The 18,023-nt window shown below is 43.9% G+C and overlaps 3 protein-coding genes and 1 long non-coding RNA gene across 9 annotated transcripts; 2 read left to right on the top strand and 2 right to left on the bottom strand.

Moving 5' to 3' along the window:
• Window positions 1-386: 386 nt before the first annotated feature.
• LOC144113891 (uncharacterized) lies at window positions 387-8,901 on the bottom strand. Of its 6 annotated transcripts, none has more exons than XR_013310902.1 (4): window positions 8,578-8,901; window positions 8,391-8,502; window positions 5,074-6,205; window positions 387-3,469 (listed from the first exon to the last, which is right to left on the bottom strand). XR_013310902.1 is itself a non-coding variant. In XM_077647273.1 (4 exons), the coding sequence occupies exons 1-3, from the start codon at window positions 8,784-8,786 to the stop codon at window positions 5,819-5,821; spliced, it is 708 nt and encodes a 235-aa protein (XP_077503399.1). In that variant the 5' UTR covers window positions 8,787-8,901; the 3' UTR covers window positions 387-5,162; window positions 5,777-5,818. The 6 variants fall into 6 exon arrangements, 4 of the variants coding, with proteins under 4 accessions (XP_077503399.1, XP_077503398.1, XP_077503401.1 ...); XM_077647273.1 differs by having other exon boundaries at window positions 387-5,162; window positions 5,777-6,205; XR_013310903.1 differs by having other exon boundaries at window positions 387-6,205; window positions 8,097-8,502.
• A 140-nt stretch (window positions 8,902-9,041) lies between these two features.
• Window positions 9,042-9,685, top strand: LOC144114242 (uncharacterized). The gene is made up of 4 exons (XM_077647847.1): window positions 9,042-9,183; window positions 9,260-9,296; window positions 9,359-9,443; window positions 9,528-9,685. The coding sequence occupies exons 1-4, from the start codon at window positions 9,122-9,124 to the stop codon at window positions 9,683-9,685; spliced, it is 342 nt and encodes a 113-aa protein (XP_077503973.1). The 5' UTR covers window positions 9,042-9,121.
• A 74-nt stretch (window positions 9,686-9,759) lies between these two features.
• LOC144113901 (uncharacterized) lies at window positions 9,760-12,832 on the top strand. The gene is made up of 3 exons (XR_013310904.1): window positions 9,760-9,965; window positions 10,033-10,268; window positions 12,724-12,832. It is a non-coding gene; the product is annotated as an uncharacterized LOC144113901 (long non-coding RNA).
• On the bottom strand, window positions 10,602-17,305 carry LOC144113899 (phosphatidylinositol N-acetylglucosaminyltransferase subunit H-like). The gene is made up of 3 exons (XM_077647284.1): window positions 17,172-17,305; window positions 14,291-14,368; window positions 10,602-13,653 (listed from the first exon to the last, which is right to left on the bottom strand). Exons 1-3 carry the CDS (start codon window positions 17,277-17,279, stop codon window positions 13,576-13,578), a joined length of 264 nt encoding a protein of 87 aa, XP_077503410.1. The 5' UTR covers window positions 17,280-17,305; the 3' UTR covers window positions 10,602-13,575.
• Between the last annotated feature and the right edge of the window lie 718 nt (window positions 17,306-18,023).

The following is an 18,023-nucleotide window of genomic DNA, read 5'->3' as shown; positions in this document are numbered from 1 at the left end:
GGAAGAGTGCAGCTTTTATTTAAATTCTTGTTTACAAAGTGCCCTAAAGTAAATATTACAGAAGTGCTCACTTCTTGTGGGTTTTCGCATGCCTCTCTAGATGCCCCTTTTGTGCAAAAGCCTCGGGGCATAGGTTACACTGGTATGGCCTCTCGCCTGTGTGGGTGCGAACGTGTGTCACCATATTCATCTTCTGGGTGAAGCTCTTGCTGCAATGAGGGCACTGGAATGGCTTGTCGCCTGTGTGGGTGCGAATGTGTTTCGCCATACTGGACCGCTCGGTGAAGCTCTTGCTGCAATGAGTGCACTGGAATGGCTTCTCGCCTGTGTGGGTGCGAATGTGTGTCACCAAATTGAACTTCACGTTGAAGCTCTTGCTGCAATGAGGGCATTGGAATGGCTTGTCACCTGTGTGGGTGCGAATGTGTTTCGCCATATTGGACTGATCGGTGAAGCTCTTGCTGCAACGAGTGCACTGGAATGGCTTCTCGCCTGTGTGGATACGAATATGGCTGATCATACTGGCCTTCCTGATGAAGCTCTTGCTGCAATGCACGCACATAAATAGTCTCTCGCCTGCATGAGCATGAAGGTGATCCACCAGCTGCCGCTTCCTAGTAAAGGTCTTGTTGCAAAGTCTGCACTGGAAAGGGCATGCCCCGGTGTGTGTTATCAGGTGGGTCTTGAAGTTGCTGTGAACTGCTGTGGAATAGCCGCACTCAGGGCACACGAACCGTTGCTGGCCTGCTTGCGATTTCTTTGGACTGCTTGCACTCCCAGTGCCGACCGAGCCTGCACAATGTTTAAAACCACGTTTTCTAAACAGGGATACACTTTAATGATTTGGTTGGAAGTACTTTAGAAGCTAGACAAATCAATGATGGAGGTCTTTCAAGCAGGTGTTCTAATATTTGACAAAAATGATACCATAGTCAGTGTATCAAAGCCAGACCATTAACAAATCTTCTGTTTTGAAGTCAGCATGTAGTACACATGAGCATTAGCTGTCACAGACTATTATGGCAAAAAGATAGGTGATTGCATCGCAATATTTTCAACCCCTGCAAAATTTCTGACGACTACTGTTCACACGCACGCACACAAAAGAAATGAATACGGCAGAATATGCCCCACTTCCTCTAAAATCTTTATCTTGAAGTAACAATATGTATTGTAATCACATGAACTAGAAGGAAAAAAAATTGAAAGGTAGGGCCAACAAATCATAGGGAGCAAAACAGCAAGCACCGGAAGAATAATACAGTAAGCAAATAACTCAAGGAAAAGGTTTGATAACTGATAAGATGACATATGTCTTGAAGCCTAATTTGCCCATAATTCAAAAGCTGAACACTGCGCACGAAAGCACATTTATAATAACAAGAACCTCCAGTATTCGTAGTTCAGGACATATCAAGTGAACACTGCATACCATGATGTAATTAACCTTTCAAAATGCTCGTTCAGGTATCCTCCCTATAAAGTTACTAAAGAAGTGTGAGAACACATAATGTTTGGTTTATGGGGGTTTAGCGTCCCAAAGTGACTCAGGCTATGAGGGACGCCATAGTGAAGGTTTCCGGAAATTTCGGCCACCTGGGGTTTTTTTAACGTGCACTGACATCGCACAGTACACGGGCCTCTAGAATTTCGCCTCCATCGAAATTCGACAGCCGCGGCCGGGATCGAATCCGCGTCTCTCGGGCCAGCAGCCGAGCGCCGTAACCACTCAGCCACCGCGGCGGCTCTGAGCACACATAAGGAAATACCAAACAAATCAATACATTGTGTGGCCCAGGTTTTGAAATACAGGTGGAAAATCTGTCGCACTGTCTGTGATGATGTCACGCACAAGCACTGTGGTTGCATGAAAATGATAAAACAAAGAAAAATGCATTCCAAGTTATTTAAAAAAACAGTGGCGATACAGCTTCTGAAACATAAAAGTGCATTTTCAATTTTTTTGTTTTCGAGCTATAAAACTGCAAAAGGATGAACCAGAAACTATAAGGCTTCCTTTACCGCCCATGGCTTCACAGTGGAAGGAAGCGGCACAATTTGAAATTTGCTGCAGTCGTGAAAGTATAGCTAATTGTGCTCGTTTTTTGACCACTTGGCATGTTTACATTGTTTCTACTAATTTTGCGTCGATATTCGGCGCTGGTATTGTTGGAACCGAAAGAAAAAGGCCTGCACACAATAAAAGAAGCAAAAACCAAAAATACTATTTTTCGACAAAAATTGCCATTTTTCTCCCCTGCCCATCCCCTTACAACAGTTAATGAAGCAAGATAATGAAGCCTTGGAGATCGCCACTGACACATGTCATGCCCCTTAATTGCCGCTGCTGTAAAGCCACTCCCATCCTTCAGCCTTGCAACAATGTTGTTACTTTCTTCACATCTCCAAAGAACGGGTGAGACCTCATAGGTGCAGTGCTGTGGTGACAGTGTACCCATACGATTCTAATAAACAGTAGTGGAACCAATACACATTCGAATTAATGGGCTGTTTTTTATGTAGGCTTCAATGAAGCACAAATGAATTAAGTCATACAGTTTGAACTAATAAAGTCTCGAGCTTTTTTTGAATGAGGTTCCATTGGGCAAAACACATAAAGGACAAGCCAAGAGCGCTATGTGTGGTAATACATAAAATCGGAAAGTTGGAAAATCCTCATGTAAAACCTTAAGTGCAAAATGAAACTGGCTAGCTTTTTACAATGGTAAGCAAACATGCAAATACACATGACAACAAAAAGACACTCTTGAACACACTGCGCTGCAGTGAAAAATGAGGCAAGTAACGATTGCTTGGCCGAAAATAATTCAGACTGGTAGTGCAGACCATCATTTCATCGACTATGTCACAAAGGCTTACAATCTGAAAAAAAGAAAGAAAAAATGTCATTTTGTATCACTGGCGAAGTGTTCCGTTCATTACTAGTTACGCACTTTTGTTTTAGATTTCACCCACAAACACAAAGAGAATTGTGACAAGGTCATACAGTGCTATGGAAACAAAAAATGTATCAGCAAGGAACAAAGGAATTAATTCTGAGATTTTCATAGGAATTGGGACACGTGATAAATCAGAATAACGAAAGAAACTGGATCATTGCAGTGCTTGTCGTTCAGTTCAGATACCAGGGCTGTGTAGACCAGCCCCAAGGCACTGGATCTATCTGAAAACTGCCCTTACAAGCAAATAATCTTATGCATGCCACTACAAGTTGATACAAGCGACTAAACTAACCTCTATTTTGGACCTTAAGGTGACAATTAAGACAAAGTTAATCTACCACTCCCAAATGTGTAACAGCTGAGGCAAGAATCAGAGCACTTTTTGGAGCAGAAAAATTCAAAACTGGAGCAGGGCACTTGGAAAGAAAACTCCATTTTGAGCACCGAAGTCCACATTTGGAGCAGATGATGGGGGGAAAAAATCTTCATTTTGGAGAGCACCAGCACTGTAACAGGAAAGAAAGCTTACTCTTAGAACAAAAAATGAAGAGGTGTAAATATTAAAGCAGTTATTTAAAATAAACTCCAGTAATGCAACGAAGCTACAAACCATAACAAAAAGGAGTTTTTTTTTTTTTCATGTTCCATGCATAAAACTAAGTTCAGTACAAATGTTTTAGTTTCAGTGGGCAAAGTCCTGCAAATCTGTGACCAATGAATTCTGCAGAAACCCACACGGCTGAGGTCAATTTGTGCAAACCTGCAAAACAGGTTAATCCAAAGCTTAGAATATTATAGAAACAAGCAAGAGACACAAAAATATAAGGCAAGGTTGGTATAAATACTGCACATTTATATGCAGTTGAAGTATGACTGAAGGACCTGACTAGACTAGAAGTGTCTGCGTCAGACTAGATTTGACCAGGACAAGATACTTGACAAAACCAAGCCGCTTTTGCACAACTAAAACCTCACTAGCAGCGTGCATATATCTAGTACTGATGTCATTAACACGACATTAATGCTTTGCCTTCTTGGATATTAGCTTCTCCCGTTCCTTCAGTTCATTAAGTGGCTGCTCAAGCTTGCATTTCCTGTTGTTAAAAGCATGCGGCCGCTTTCTGCCTTTGTCTTTTTCCTTGACGCCCGAGTTGATCATTTCCTCGGCACTAGTGAGCAATGCCTTGCTGCTCACCACTTGGTCTTACATTTTTCTTTTTTTTTTGTGCTTCAAGGTAATATCTTCCATTGCCTTCAGTTTGCCTGTTTTGTTCGGCACTCATCCTTTTTGTGTATATCACTCGAGACTGCTTCACACTCCTCCAAAGGTCAAGGCTGAGAGAAACCTTGCTTGCATCACCATCATAGAGCAGATGGAATCTTTTAGCATGCCGCGTTCCATTAATGCTAGCAATGCTCAGAGTGCTCCGTCCATCTGGGAGGTACTTGTTTTCGCTGAAGCCTTGTTCTAGGTTGGCATTGATGTGGAGTGAAGAAAAAAGTGCTTTTAAAGGGGCAATCTCTGTCCACCAGCTATAGTCTTCAGGTGAAATAAACTTGCCTCGCAGTAATCCATGCTTTCTTCTATGTGCAGGGAGCCGTTGTCATCATCACACTTCAGCATGTGCCATTCATCAACGACAAACACCTCATCATCAGCGAAAACCCGAGGCAGCTACCCCGTAATATAGCGCAAGGACCGCACCTCTTGCTCAGAATTTTTATACTGTAAGGAAAGAACCCTTGCATGCATGATCACATTGTCAGTCAGATGGAGCTTCCGAAGCATTGCCTTTGAACAATCAAGGTAAAATCGCGGAGCTCCAAGGCTGAAAACTTTTTTCTCTGCGGAGTACGAGCCTTCCATTGCTTTCTCTGTGCCAAATACAATTTTTGGCTGCCCCTTCCAGATGGATGCAATGTCCAGGTTGAGTTTGGTCAGGTCTTCTACACTCTTGTTACAGAACACATCACTTCGTAAAACACGGCTCAAAACTCTGTGCACTAATGCCAGATTCTCATCATGAAGGACATGTCGAAGTGGCTGCTGCCATTGAAAAAAGTTCTCCAACCCACTCAGGAGCTCTGCAGAATCTTTTAGAAACAACACCTTTGCGTAAAGGGTCTTGCTGCTAAAAGCTGAGGCAAGTCCGTTGCGTTGGATCTGGGCATCTGGTCGCTTTCTACCAGCGTTGTTCTCTAAAAAAAAGAGAATGATTTCAGTGCAATGAACTGTTCTTGCATATGGGCTAGAGAGTTCTGTAATGTCAGCCAGCGGTTAGAGACACGTCTGAGAAAAACTTGAGGTGCTAGTCTCAGTATTTCTAGTGCATTCAGGCCCTCTGTACACACAGGACGATTAAAGTAATAATAGACATTCCTCACAAGTTTCTCGACATCAGAGGAAAACAAATCCAAGCCCTTTGAAAATGCTTTGTGCACTCAACATCGACTAGATTTGGGTTAATATTTTGCTTAAGTTTCGAATTCACACTCTTCACGATGTTGGGGCCGTCACTGAAGAAGCAAAATAGCCCTTCCTATGGTAGCTCCATTAGACCATCCTCTATGTAGTCTACAATTATATCTCCACTGTCACTACAGAGGTCAAAAGAGTTGAAGTGTACAACTACAACCTGTTGCACACTCTAGGAGAAATATCTAACCACATCTGCTGCACACGCTGCTCTGGTTTTGGTGTTTTATCAATCATCAAAGAAAAAAAGATTTGCACGACACAACTGTGTCACAATTTTCGATTTGAAGCGAGGCCCCTGACCATCCGAGATGACATAGGAAAGCTTTGCCCTTACACAGGTGAAATTCTTTGCCACATCCCTGTAGGAAGCATCTTTCTATAAATGCAAGTTGCTGTGTCGCCCCACGAGTAGGGAATGCTCTTTCAAACAACAGACATTGCAAATATGGCTAAGCTTCGCACACTTGATCCTGCAATGAGGCACATGGCTTCCCTGCGAAAAATCTATTGTATTTTGTACAGTCTTGGGCGCTAGAAGTACACCGTTTGAATCTCGCTTCTTTGCTGCTGCCTGCAGATGTTTTGTCATGTTTGCATGCCGCTTGACAGCAGAAGAACAGTGCTGAGCACAGGAAATTGTAATGTTGCGTAGGATGCAAAAAGCATGAGTGTCCTTGATGCCTGGCCTGCACCAAAGGCTGACCACATCCTTGTTGTAGTCCACTTCATTCAGCACTGAGGTGCTGGAATTTTGTGCACTGCCCTGCAAAGAATAAAATTACCAAGAAAAGGTCAAAAGCCAGTAATTTCGCTACTAATGCAACCTAACTACAGTCAAGGACATTTTTTTCGGGCTCCAGTGAGACCGCTGGTCCTGTCGTGTTAATTTGTCTCTCTTTTGTCTCCATATTTCGCGCCGTTTTCTTTGTGAGCCATGAACCAACTGCCACAAACTAGAGTTCTCATTCACATTATACTGGTGCCAATGCGGTAGCCTTAACTGGTGCACCTGCTGCACAATCCGACAAAGAAAACGTGATTCTATCGATGAGACAACATAGTAACAACGCCTCGTAAAATGAATGGCGCAACAGAATACCGGCAACTTCGAGGAGCCACATGAAAAAGACATGCGACACGTGCATTGAATGAATTGCATGTGCGGCGCCTAAAACACGATTGTATCGGTAAAAAATACGACCCGCTAATTCATGCGCGTCTGTTCTGCCGCTTCAACCAGAGCAGTGCAAACGACACCGTCCATTTTCCTAGCAGATATGCCCGCTCAAATGGACGGCGTCAATGTTTGCAGCACCTGTCAAATGCGCAATGTCTCCGTCGAACTCAATGGTAGCACTGATGTTTTGTGAACAAAGTTTCCGCTTTAAATGGACTCGTCTTTGCTCATCTTGAATGCCCATGCACAGGATGTCTATCAGCACGCACAACAACAACGCACGTGCCTTCTTTGTTATTGCAGTGCCTCCTGAAGAACATGACTCAGTGGGCCCCGAGATCGCTTCGACATTGCGCAGACTGGCCGCCAGGCAGCGCTAAAAAATGGCATGTTCAAGCAAGGCTGGAAATTGGGCAACGGGGAGTAGGGAGGTTAGCTTTGGGAGCACATGGCAATACACCAAATCAGGGGGTACAGGGTGATATGGGATGGGCGTCTTTCGAGAGCAGAGAGGCTAGCAGTAAGATAGCATTTGAGGAACGATTGAGAAAGATGGAGGAAATGCAGTGGGCTAGGAAAGTTTTCAGATACCTGTATATAAAGAATGTTGACACGAAATGGAGAAAGCGAACTAGAAAATTGACAAGAAAATATCTGGACAGCAGTAAAGGGGCAAATCAGCAATTATCGGCTAAGAAAAAGGTTAAAGAAGCAGAGAGAGCTCTGTGGAAAACAGGGATGCTGACGAAATCGGCACTGGGAACATACCGGACCTTTAAACAGGAAATTGTCAAAGAAAATATCTATGATAATTGTATGGGAAGCTCTTTGTTGTTTGAGGCCAGGACTGGGGTTTTGCGGACTAAGACGTATAGAGTCAGGTACCAGGAGATAGACACTTTGTGCATTGCGTGCGGAGAGGAGGAGGAAACGGCTGAACACTTGATACTTTTCTGTAAAGGGCTTCACCCTACAGTGGAAAGCAGCGGGGCTGACTTACCCAAGGCATTGGGGTTTAGGGATAGTGAAGGGAAAGTGGATTTTAAGAGGTTAGAAGTAACCAAGCGAAGGTTATACGATTGGTGGCTAAAAGCAAGACAGGAGTAAAATTTCACAAGACATGGCTAGGTGGCTTGAGCCACCGCCCGATGCAAAGGGTTCAGCCGTATCCATCCATCCATCCATGGTGCATTGTCTGCCTAGAATTTTGGGAAGCGCAGACGACAGGGTCGTTCTTGAGGAAAGGTTTCAAAGCAGGTCAGTGAAGTGAGGTTTGTGGTGCTGCATGTGGTACTTGAGTCCATTCCTTACTCTTCTGCACTGGTATACATGCTTGTTAGCAAGAGAGCACAAGTCCACAAGTACAGAAAGCTCTCTCATAGTACAGTACAGAAGAATCTCTCTCGTCTGGTCGTTAAGTGTTCGCGCTCATTATATACATGGCTGGTAAGCTGAGTTGATTTTGTGGGCTCCTTACTTTGAGGTTATATATGACCTCCTTGACTGAGTAGTGCTCAGTTGGTTGCGTCTGTACGCGGAGGCCACTAACTATTCTTTAGCTACAACGTTCATGGGCGATCTTTCTGCTCCTAGGGTTCAGGAGACTCATGCCTTCCTTCTCCACGTGTACAGCTTCTTTCTTGCGAGACTTGGCCCTCTTAGACGGAGAGACAGCCAGTATATCCTCGTCCACAGTGTCCACGAGCGTCTTAAGATCACCGGCCTCAGCCACAGCGACTAGCAGGTCAAATCGTTGTAACGCAGCACTCACGTCGGCAGACTTCTTGAACTTCAGCTCGTACGTTTTTCCGGGCGGAACAAGCGTGACAGTCAGCTCTTCAGCGTCGTCAATGGATTCCAGTCGACAGTTGCTGATGCGCTTCCTGCAAAGAGGCCGCCTTAGCCCAGGCATCGCAAAAGGCCCAGATACTGACTATGGCCAAACCTTTTACACTCACATTAAATGCTTAACGTTTTCTTCGCGACGAGATTTGAGTGACCCACACGACTCTTCGAAGCTCGTAGCCGCTTTCCATACGCTGTTGCCATCTGTTATCGACAAGCTAAGTTTAGAAAGTCTTGCGTCAGACGCCTCGGTTAATAAGACGAGAAAGAAACGGCCCTTCGAGTCGTCGAAAACTTTGCTATGTTTCAGAAAACGAGACATCACTCCCGAGCACGACGGACTCCGAGCGCTGCTTTACGAGCGCCACTGACATTCGCAGCCGCCTTTTCTTGGCTCATGTTGGCTTTTCTCAAACTGGTATTTTCTGCGCTTAGAGCAAGAAACCTTCTATGATTCTGCGTTTCTGCAGCGTGTTTGATAAGAGTCAGTAAATATTCTTTTTCAATTGGTAAAACGTTAAGTATTTTGTTTAGCAGGTCCAAATAATGCACAATCTGCAACTTTTTATACATATATATATATATTTTTTCAAACGCTATGACCAGCCGCTGAGCCGGCTGAGCTCTGCAAGCAGACGACGGTCAAGAAGCGCAACAATGAGCGTTCATTACAAACTTTGTTGGCATGAAGAGATCGTGTACAAGTTCAAACTTGAATGGTGAGAAATCAAGGTCGTCGAAAGGAATCCTCTTAACATGTACAACTCTAACCAGAGGTTGTTTTTTCTTATACAGGCCGCCTGACAGCGCCGACATATTGCACCACGAACAGGTCAGGTCCTCATCTACCGGTTTCATTGGTTCACTTCCTAACAATTTTCTTTTCCTACACAGGGTATTATTGAGTCCATAGTACAGATGTCACGCGAGGGACAATGCCCTTCGAGTCTTTCCACGGCAGAATTTGCCGTAAACATTCGTATCCTTTTCTTGCCCGTGCTACATTTCGCACTCAAGTGCGCGTCCGCTTGACACTAGTTAAGCCTTAACAGGTACCGCGAAGAACTGTCCGAGTGGAAGCTGAGTGGGCTAATATTCTTCGAGAAAGACGGGGTGACGTACGAACCCTACCATCACCAGTTTCTGCTGCGCATCCAGAAAAAGCACGTCGATCTGCCACCTACAGCACAGATGACCCCCAGCGTCTCGAGTAGTGGTTAGCGATCTCGTTTCAGTGAACTCTTCTCATTTTTTTCCTCTCGAAAAAACAGCTTCAAAAGCATGAGGACATCTTCCCACAGGACTCTCAACTGACAGCTCCCTGCCGACGCCATTGGAGCAGGAACCGCCGCTGAGTGATGAGGCGAGACGCAAAATCAGGCTGCCTGCAGACAACCGCCAGAAAAAGCTTTCGGATACACGCGCAGCTTTACGCGGACAGTCCAAGCGTGACCTGCTGCGCACAACGCCGTACGAAGTTCAGAGCAGCTTCCGTCAAGTGGTAAGGCCTTGTAGAACTAGGGGGCACTTGGAGCAGTGATTTTGATGTACGTGAAAACCATTTTCAGAGGCCAAGTTATTCCAGGCGCAAACTCACCATCAGCAGATACAACATACCCGACCCAATCTACAGAGCGATTCTTCAAGCTGTGAACGCCTCGGAACAAGTGCAAGATGGCACCATCATCATCCTCGACAATACCATTCTCCGAGATGGTATGGGGCCTAGGGCCATTGATCAGTTCGGCCGCTGTCTTGCTCCAGCATCCACAGAAGGCAGTGGAATACTGCACACATTGAAAAGGTAATTGCAGCGGGAAGTATTCTGTCATGACGGCATGGTATAGTTGGCACGACATTGCAATCTTCATGTCGGCTATGAGAGACACCGCAGTGGAGGACCATTGATTAATTTCAACCACCTGAGGTTCTTTGGATAAACCCAGTGAAATAGTATACTTACATGCACAACCAGGACACAGTGCTGCTTTCTTTTTTAGCTCAGGGAGCAGTAGTTGTCACTGTATATTCACTATGAATATCCAAAAGCTAAGCAGTAACTATACTAAAGAATGCATAAAATGCCAAAATAAGGCACATACATATTCCAATTAAAAAACAATGAGACTGCAGAAAGTTTCTTATAAACAACATGATTTAATCACAAATCTACAGAGCAACATTAGTTCCAGGTACTCACAACACTGATGATCTAATATATCAGCCCTGAAACTGAAAACAACACATATATGAAGTATAAAATAATCATCATCAGTATTAATACTCATATTCTGTCAACTCTGTAACACAATAATCTGACTACTCATTACGCCTGGTAAAAAAGACAAAATCAGCAACAAGCCAGATTTTGTTTTCTCAACAGGACAGAGGAATGAAAACTCAAGCACAAATAACAAAAATGAGCACCCATAGCATTCCTAGGCCAAATGACACCAATAAAGTGTAATGCAACTTAAATGTAACTCTGAAATTACTCCTTTACTGTCTACTGATAAAACGTTGCCTCAAAGTATTTCTCCAAAAGTGTGTTACCATAAAACATGACAGTATTAATAGTAAAGCTTCACGGCAAGCTCACTTACCTGAAAAATTCCCAAATGTTGCACACTTAACGATAAAGAAGGAAAACAAGCTCACTTGTCATCTCAAATGTTAAGTGTGGCCTTTAATGAGCCTTAAGATTAATGAGAATAAGTCAACTTCCAAAGCCGTCAGACTGGGCCACTTACTAGGCAGCATATTTTTAAACATTCACCAGTTCTACAGAACACTCTAACACTTAACTGGAAAAACATTCTTAAGTGTGATCTCATCTTTCCCAAGGCATGTTACTGTAATTTCCGGCATACAGTCTGCATCAGGTGTAATTTTTTTTTTTTTACTAGATAATCCGTACTCGTTATATAACCTGCAAGCGGTACATAGATTCGCATTGAGCTCTATTGGACTTTACTGAAAATGCTGTATAGTCCACGCCTATAAATTGTCCACAAGGCCCAAAATTTTAACTTTTAAACATGTACAGTCTGTGGACTGTATACCGGAATTCACAATACATTGCTGGATGCTGCATCATAGCATTAAGTGTAGAACCTATTAGAAGTGGATACCAGCTGGCTTGGAATGTAATTTAGGCACAAAAGGTAGTTGGCTGGCATTGACACCAGTAGATCTCGACACTGTTTCTACCACGTTTATGACCGACTAATTTTTCTTTTGCAGACAAATGAGTCAGGGTGTTAGGCTATCGGAGAACCTTGCACACGTCTTGTTTTGCCATGTCTTGTACAAATAGCCACAAACTTAAAGGGACACCGAGGACAACTAGAAGTTGGCTGTAGTGACAAGATACCAAGTTCTACAAAGAGACCGCTATCACCAGAAATGGCACTTTTATAAGCTAGAAAAGACTAGATGCATGCGTCGCCATTACCGGTCGATTTCGCAAGTAAAATGCATGCGTGGACACCGTTCTTTCGATGCGGATCCCAGACGCTGTGCTACACAGTCATTCACTTCAAAACAGTGGCAGCCCATCCTTTTCGGTGTGGGCATTACGGGTCTGAATTGACTGGCAGGAAGATTTTTATATTGAAAGCTGTTATAGCTTTGGTTTAGCTATATAACCCTACATTTACCGCAGAATCTACAGCGCCAGCTGTAAGACTTTAATTATTGAGTGAAATTAATTTAATTCAATGGCCACCTGCCAACAGCGGCAAAGTGGAGAGAGGGAAACCTACTTCTCCATGCTTAGGAGAGAGGAGGGAAATTGTGAGAGGGAAGATAGAGAGAGGGTGAGAAGCAATGGGTGGCCAGATCATATTTCGCTAACTCGCATTAGCACAGCTAGGCTTTCTCTTAAACGGACTATGCTGTATATTAAATGAGATTACGTAAAGCAGACGAGAGATAGGCATTTCATCACTTGTCAACCTCAACGCAAGAATTTTTAAGCTAGCATCAATAACAACGAAGATGGCTAAACCAAAGCTATAACAGCTTTCACAGTAAGCTTAGCTCTACAAGCTCTTAAATCCAATTTCCTCACCAATAAATGTGTCTTGCTGCCAGACAAAGTCAACATATCCAGAAAGAGCCTAAGAGTGATTATTTGTAGAGAGCATTAACTGAATGGCGTTGGCCTCAGTGTCTATTTAAGTTGGCGCTTTCTTCACCCCGGTCTGTTAAGATCTGTGGCCAGTGCAGCGAGTAACATGATCTACTTTTTATTTCAGGTGTATTTCGACAGTTCTTGGCAAGATATCAAACTGGATTCCATAAAACACATTGGAAAACACAACAATAAAGGTTCGAGTTCAGTGCCTTCAAGTTGGTTGGCAAAAGAAGGCAATGCAATCTTTGTTACTTACCTCATAACGCATGAAGGTGTGAAACTTACAATGCAATTGTTGGAAAATTTTGGAGCACTTAAAATGAAAAACTATGATGAGCAGAGGCTTAAGTCAACCATTGTTACAGACTGGAAGTACAGGCATTGCAGTACACTGTAAGTCCTAGAGAAGGTATGCTTGATGATGAAATTGATGAGCAAGATTCCAGAGGTATTGATTTAGCAACCGACATAAGCAAGTGAATGCCATGTGCATGATGACATTTTGGTGATGCAAGTTCTTTGGCAAACGCTTTGTTTCAAAGAACAATAATACATGAAAAAATGACACGGTCATCAAAACTGTATACCCCTCAACTCATTCTGAAGACATGCGGGTGTTCCACACTAAACCAGCCGTCCTTCCTATGATTCAAACAGAACACACACAATTGATATGTTGCACATTGGTCCAAATATGAAACCTAAAAATGTGTGCACTTCACTATATACAAAGACGGGTAAAAACTTGGCAAATTTCACAACTCTACTGGATTAGGGTTTAATAAATAAAAATGGGGGCATCACTTGTAATGAGTGCCACTCAGGAAGGATTTGCAAAATAGCATAAAAAATTTATACGAAATAATACAAAGTCAACATGGCCTGTCCTTTGAACATGCGAACAGACTTCGTTGTAAACCGGTTGGCAAAAGTTGACACAGGGGGGTTGCGATTGGAGGACATGGACAAGGCCTCACTGCTGTAGGCTCCAAGAGGTGTCGTGAATGCCACGGTAGACCATCTTCAGAGCATCCAGCCTTGGCATGGTGTTCTGTAGTAAAAAGCAAGTGTTTAGCAGCTAATGCAGGCACTTTACCATGGCATCAAACCTTGAATGAGGTTTGGTGCCATGGTAACTTTCTTACCATGATTTTTTTACCACATTAGGCATACATGCACCGAAATTATCTATAGATTTTTGTTCTGCACACTAATTTCAACTGGCAATACGAGCAGCAACTAAAGTTTGAAAAACTGAAGAGCTTCTCACTGTTTTCAGTTGACAACACTTTATGAAGACGTTGAGCATACTGATAGCCATTGCACCTGTACCATGTTCTTTCGAGCAGAAAATAACAAAAGGAGAACCACCAGGAAACCTGAAGCGGGCCTAGCATTCAAATTGCACGTTCCCATTCCAACCTTTTTACCTTCTGTCTTCTGCTACTATAGGGCGATTATTCAATGTAAGTATATCTAGTCTTCACCAAAGCATGTGAGCCATTCAGAGCCACCAATCAAATCCGGGCTATCGTGCTTATAGTGAGCATATAAATCTAACCAGAGGCAATGATAAGGGTCTGACAAATCATTAAATTGTTCCAGTGATAGCAATATACACACAATACTTCTGGTATCATTCTGCCCAAAATTACAAGTTCAGAAAATGATGCAGTTTCAGAACTCACTTGAAATAAAGGAAGCAGGCTCGGGACCTTGGAGTCCACATTGTGCAGCAGGATCACCAGGTAGAAGATGACACTATGCTGCACGTATTAAAAAGGAAGCGGTCTTCAAGCTACATTCAATTTCATTAGGATTAGAAACAAATCACTTATAATCGCTGAGCAAATATAGTTTAAACTGATGCGAAATGCCAAGCTTGAGCACTCCTCATAGGGGTGCAAGCTTTCTAAAGGCTGTTTCGAAGTTTAATACATACCATTCTACATGACATTACTCGCAGTGACGGGCACTGCAGGCAGGCTGCTTAACAAGAAAAGGAAAGATGATTCCTAACGTACAGATATTAATTTTGCACAGCCTACACATTTTGAACATATTAACTTGTTGTAAACAGATATGCATAAAAAATGCTATGCATTATGGTAAACATAAATGGAAAGGCTTTAGCATCAACTACTAGCATAGGTCGACAGACTCACTAGAGCTCACTCAAGCTCGCATTCAGATCCTGATCTGAGTCATGAGTGAGTTTGGACTTGCATTCAAATCATGATCTGGGTCGAGAGTCCGGACTCACGTTCAGGTCAGGATCTGTGTTTTCGGGATGATGGTGCATGCTTAGCGTTTTTCCCCGCCTCGTTTGCTGACAGCACAGGGGAGGAAAGATTTACTACTGCGACTGAGGACACTTAAGGGTGAGGTGGCTTGGCGACGTCTATGGGCAACCAAAAAAGATGCATAGAAGGAAGGAAGGAAGGCCTCAGACGTTGCTGGCACATACCCACTACGGGGGAGTGGCCAAGACACAGGCGGTTACTTACTGGATACAGGAAAGTTTTGACGGGAAAAGGAGTGGTAATAGTATGTAGCCTAAGAGATTGGAAAAGGGAAGGAAAGGGGTCCAGTTAACTTGGAGATCAAAGACGGGACAATTGCTTAATGTGCATAATAGTACACAATGCCTGTAATGTTGCAATGTCGTACTGATTGAGGGCGGGAAAAAGAAATTAGAATGGGAGTCGCTGCGTTTCTTGAAGAAAATTTTGCACAGCAGAGCGCACACTCCTGTCGCTTCGTCCAAGCAAAGAAGCGCCAATGGAAAGAACAACCGCGGAAGACACAGGCAAGCCCAGTTGATGAAATGGAATTTGCAAAAGACGCTTCCTCAAATGAGAAAAGCGGCGGCAGAACAGCAGGAAGTGATCTATTGTCTCAGGTTCGGCACAAAAAGGGCACAGTGGGGAAGCTGCCAGGCCAGATCTGTGAAGGTAGAAATTTAGAAGGGGAACCCGGCAACGCAAGCGCGTGAAAGAGACCTCTAGTCTGCGTGAGCGCCAGTCTTTGCTACTCCAAGGATGCAGAAGATGCTGATATTCGGGAGATGATGTAAGAGCCGAGGCAGCAAATTCCTGAAATATTGTGTAGCGGCGAAACCTCACCGCAGCTGTATATGCACATGATGGCAGGACAGCAACAATTGGGCCGCTGAGAGAGGCTCTTGCTAAGGAATCTGCAACCTCATTTAAGTGAAAGCCCATGTGACCGGGTACCCAAAGCAACCTTACCGAATTTAGATGGAGCGGAATCAGGAACTTAAAGAGGCGTAACGGCCGAGAGTCAGTGGGTGAGGATAAGGAAGAGCAAATGGACAGAGAGTCTGTCATAACCACGACCTGGGAAACTGTAGATTCTAATTTTCGTAAGGCTAAGATTACTGCTAATAATTCAGCCAGAAAAATTGGAGTGTAGTCAGGAAGACGGAGAGAAAAAGACCAATCCAGTGAAGGCGAAAAAATTCCCACACCTGCCTTTTCGCGATCCTGCGAGGCATCAGTAGCAATAAGAACATGAGAGGGAAAGGACCTTAGGTGGTCCTGCAATAGACCCTGAAGAAGGGGGAAGGGCTGCAGCTTTGCATTCGATGGGAAAATATCATCGAATTCAATCTGGACAGATGAGGAGTTGTTAAATATTTGGCGGACATCTGTGAAATGGATATTTATGCGATCAAGGAGAGACTGCACGTAACATATCTGCGGGGTATGAAATCGAGACCAGGCAGCACTAAAAAAGGCGGAAGGTTGACTAAAAGAAATATTATACTGGAAGCGTGAAGAGATGAGTCGCACAATTTTAAAAATGTTTGAACTGTTAAAAGGCGAAACCTAGCTGATAACGAAGGCATTCGCGCCTCAAGGTGCAGAACAGCATTGGCGACATATTTTGGAAGCCCCAGACAAAGGCGCAACGGCCTTTTTGTCCCTTCTTCTTCGTTAGTGTATGTGGGTGCGGTAATGAGCCAGGAGGGGGCAGTGTTGGAAGCTTTGACTAAGTTTCGCCATGTCGCTGCGTGGCGGGGTCCGTTGTCGCATGTCTCGGTCGGCTTAGGGGCGTGTCACTTGGGCGCTTAGTGAGCATGTGTGCTTCTTGAGACGAAACAAGTGAGTGAACCCAAATGAGTCTTGAGTCGAGATGACTGAGCCCAGATGAGTCGCGTGAGTCGAAAGACGTGAGTGAGCCCTGATGGGTCACAAATCTAAGTAAGTCGTGAGTTGTGAGCCAAAATGAGCGTGAGTTCATGTGTTCGTTTCAGCCCGGGCCATGAGAGTAGGAGTTTGAGTGAGCCCACAGGTTGACCAAACTTTTGAGCGTGAGCCTGAGTGAGCAGTTATGATTTTGCCGAGGTATGACTCCTAGCCTACACTAGTGCATTGCTCATCCTTCAAGAAACATTATGCCATGCGCCTTGAGAGGAACAAGCATAGAGAGAACAAGCACACCGTTTCTATAATCTAACCACTACGTCTGGCCATCGATTTTTCGCTCGTAAAGACACTGTTGTAGTAAGTGAGCCCCGAGAGTCGTAGCTAAACACTACGGTACCATGGATATGGCTTCCGAGATGACGACGTCCTCGATGTTTTCCCTGTTGAAGAACTGCGACTCCTGCCTGTCGTCGTCGTCTGCAAACCTAGCGACTAGCACCCCCATCAGTGAAATCCCTTGCTTACTTAACACTTATCCGTCTCAAATTAGAATATGCATGCGCGATCTGGGACCCTCATCAAAATAACCTTTCCACTACTCTCGAATCTGTACAGAATCGCTCAGCTCGTTTCATTTTCTCAGCCTATTCTTATCATGTAAGTGTAACTCAACTAAAACACAATGCTCAACTCACAACTTTAGCGAACCGCGGAAAAATTTCCAGACTGTGTCTGTTTCATAAATTCTATCATCATCCACATCTCAACTCCATTATCAGCCCCGCACATCGCATCTCCAATCGCACAAACCCAGGGGAAGGCAGTCTACCCTCCCCCTGCCCGCACTTCTGCGCATCTGTCATCATTTTTCGTTCATACAGCAAGTGAGTGGAATGACCTGCCAAACGCCATCGTTGATCAGATCGACTCATTGTCATTCAGATCGTCAATTGAAGAAATTTACTGCTGAAGTTCCACCCCCTCATGTAATACCCCTGAGTTATTAATAAATAAATCTTCACTGCTGAATGTTACGCTGTCTCTGTCAGCATTGGAAAAAAATAATAAATGAAAACTTAACAAACTTTACACAGGCTGCCTAAGCGTACTCGCAGCTCTTTACTCTAGACGTGCTGTCACACTGCCGCTACATGGGGACATGCTACTTGGGGACATTGTACACAATATAACAACAGCTGCAGCTGAAGTAAATAAAATTCTGCTGTGTGCCCAGATCATGATCGAAATA

Source organism: Amblyomma americanum, chromosome 1 (genome assembly GCF_052857255.1).
Source record: "Amblyomma americanum isolate KBUSLIRL-KWMA chromosome 1, ASM5285725v1, whole genome shotgun sequence".
Lineage (NCBI taxonomy): Eukaryota > Metazoa > Arthropoda > Arachnida > Ixodida > Ixodidae > Amblyomma > Amblyomma americanum.
The sequence above is the reverse complement of the archived record's forward strand: the minus strand, read 5'-3'. Positions and strand labels throughout refer to the sequence as shown.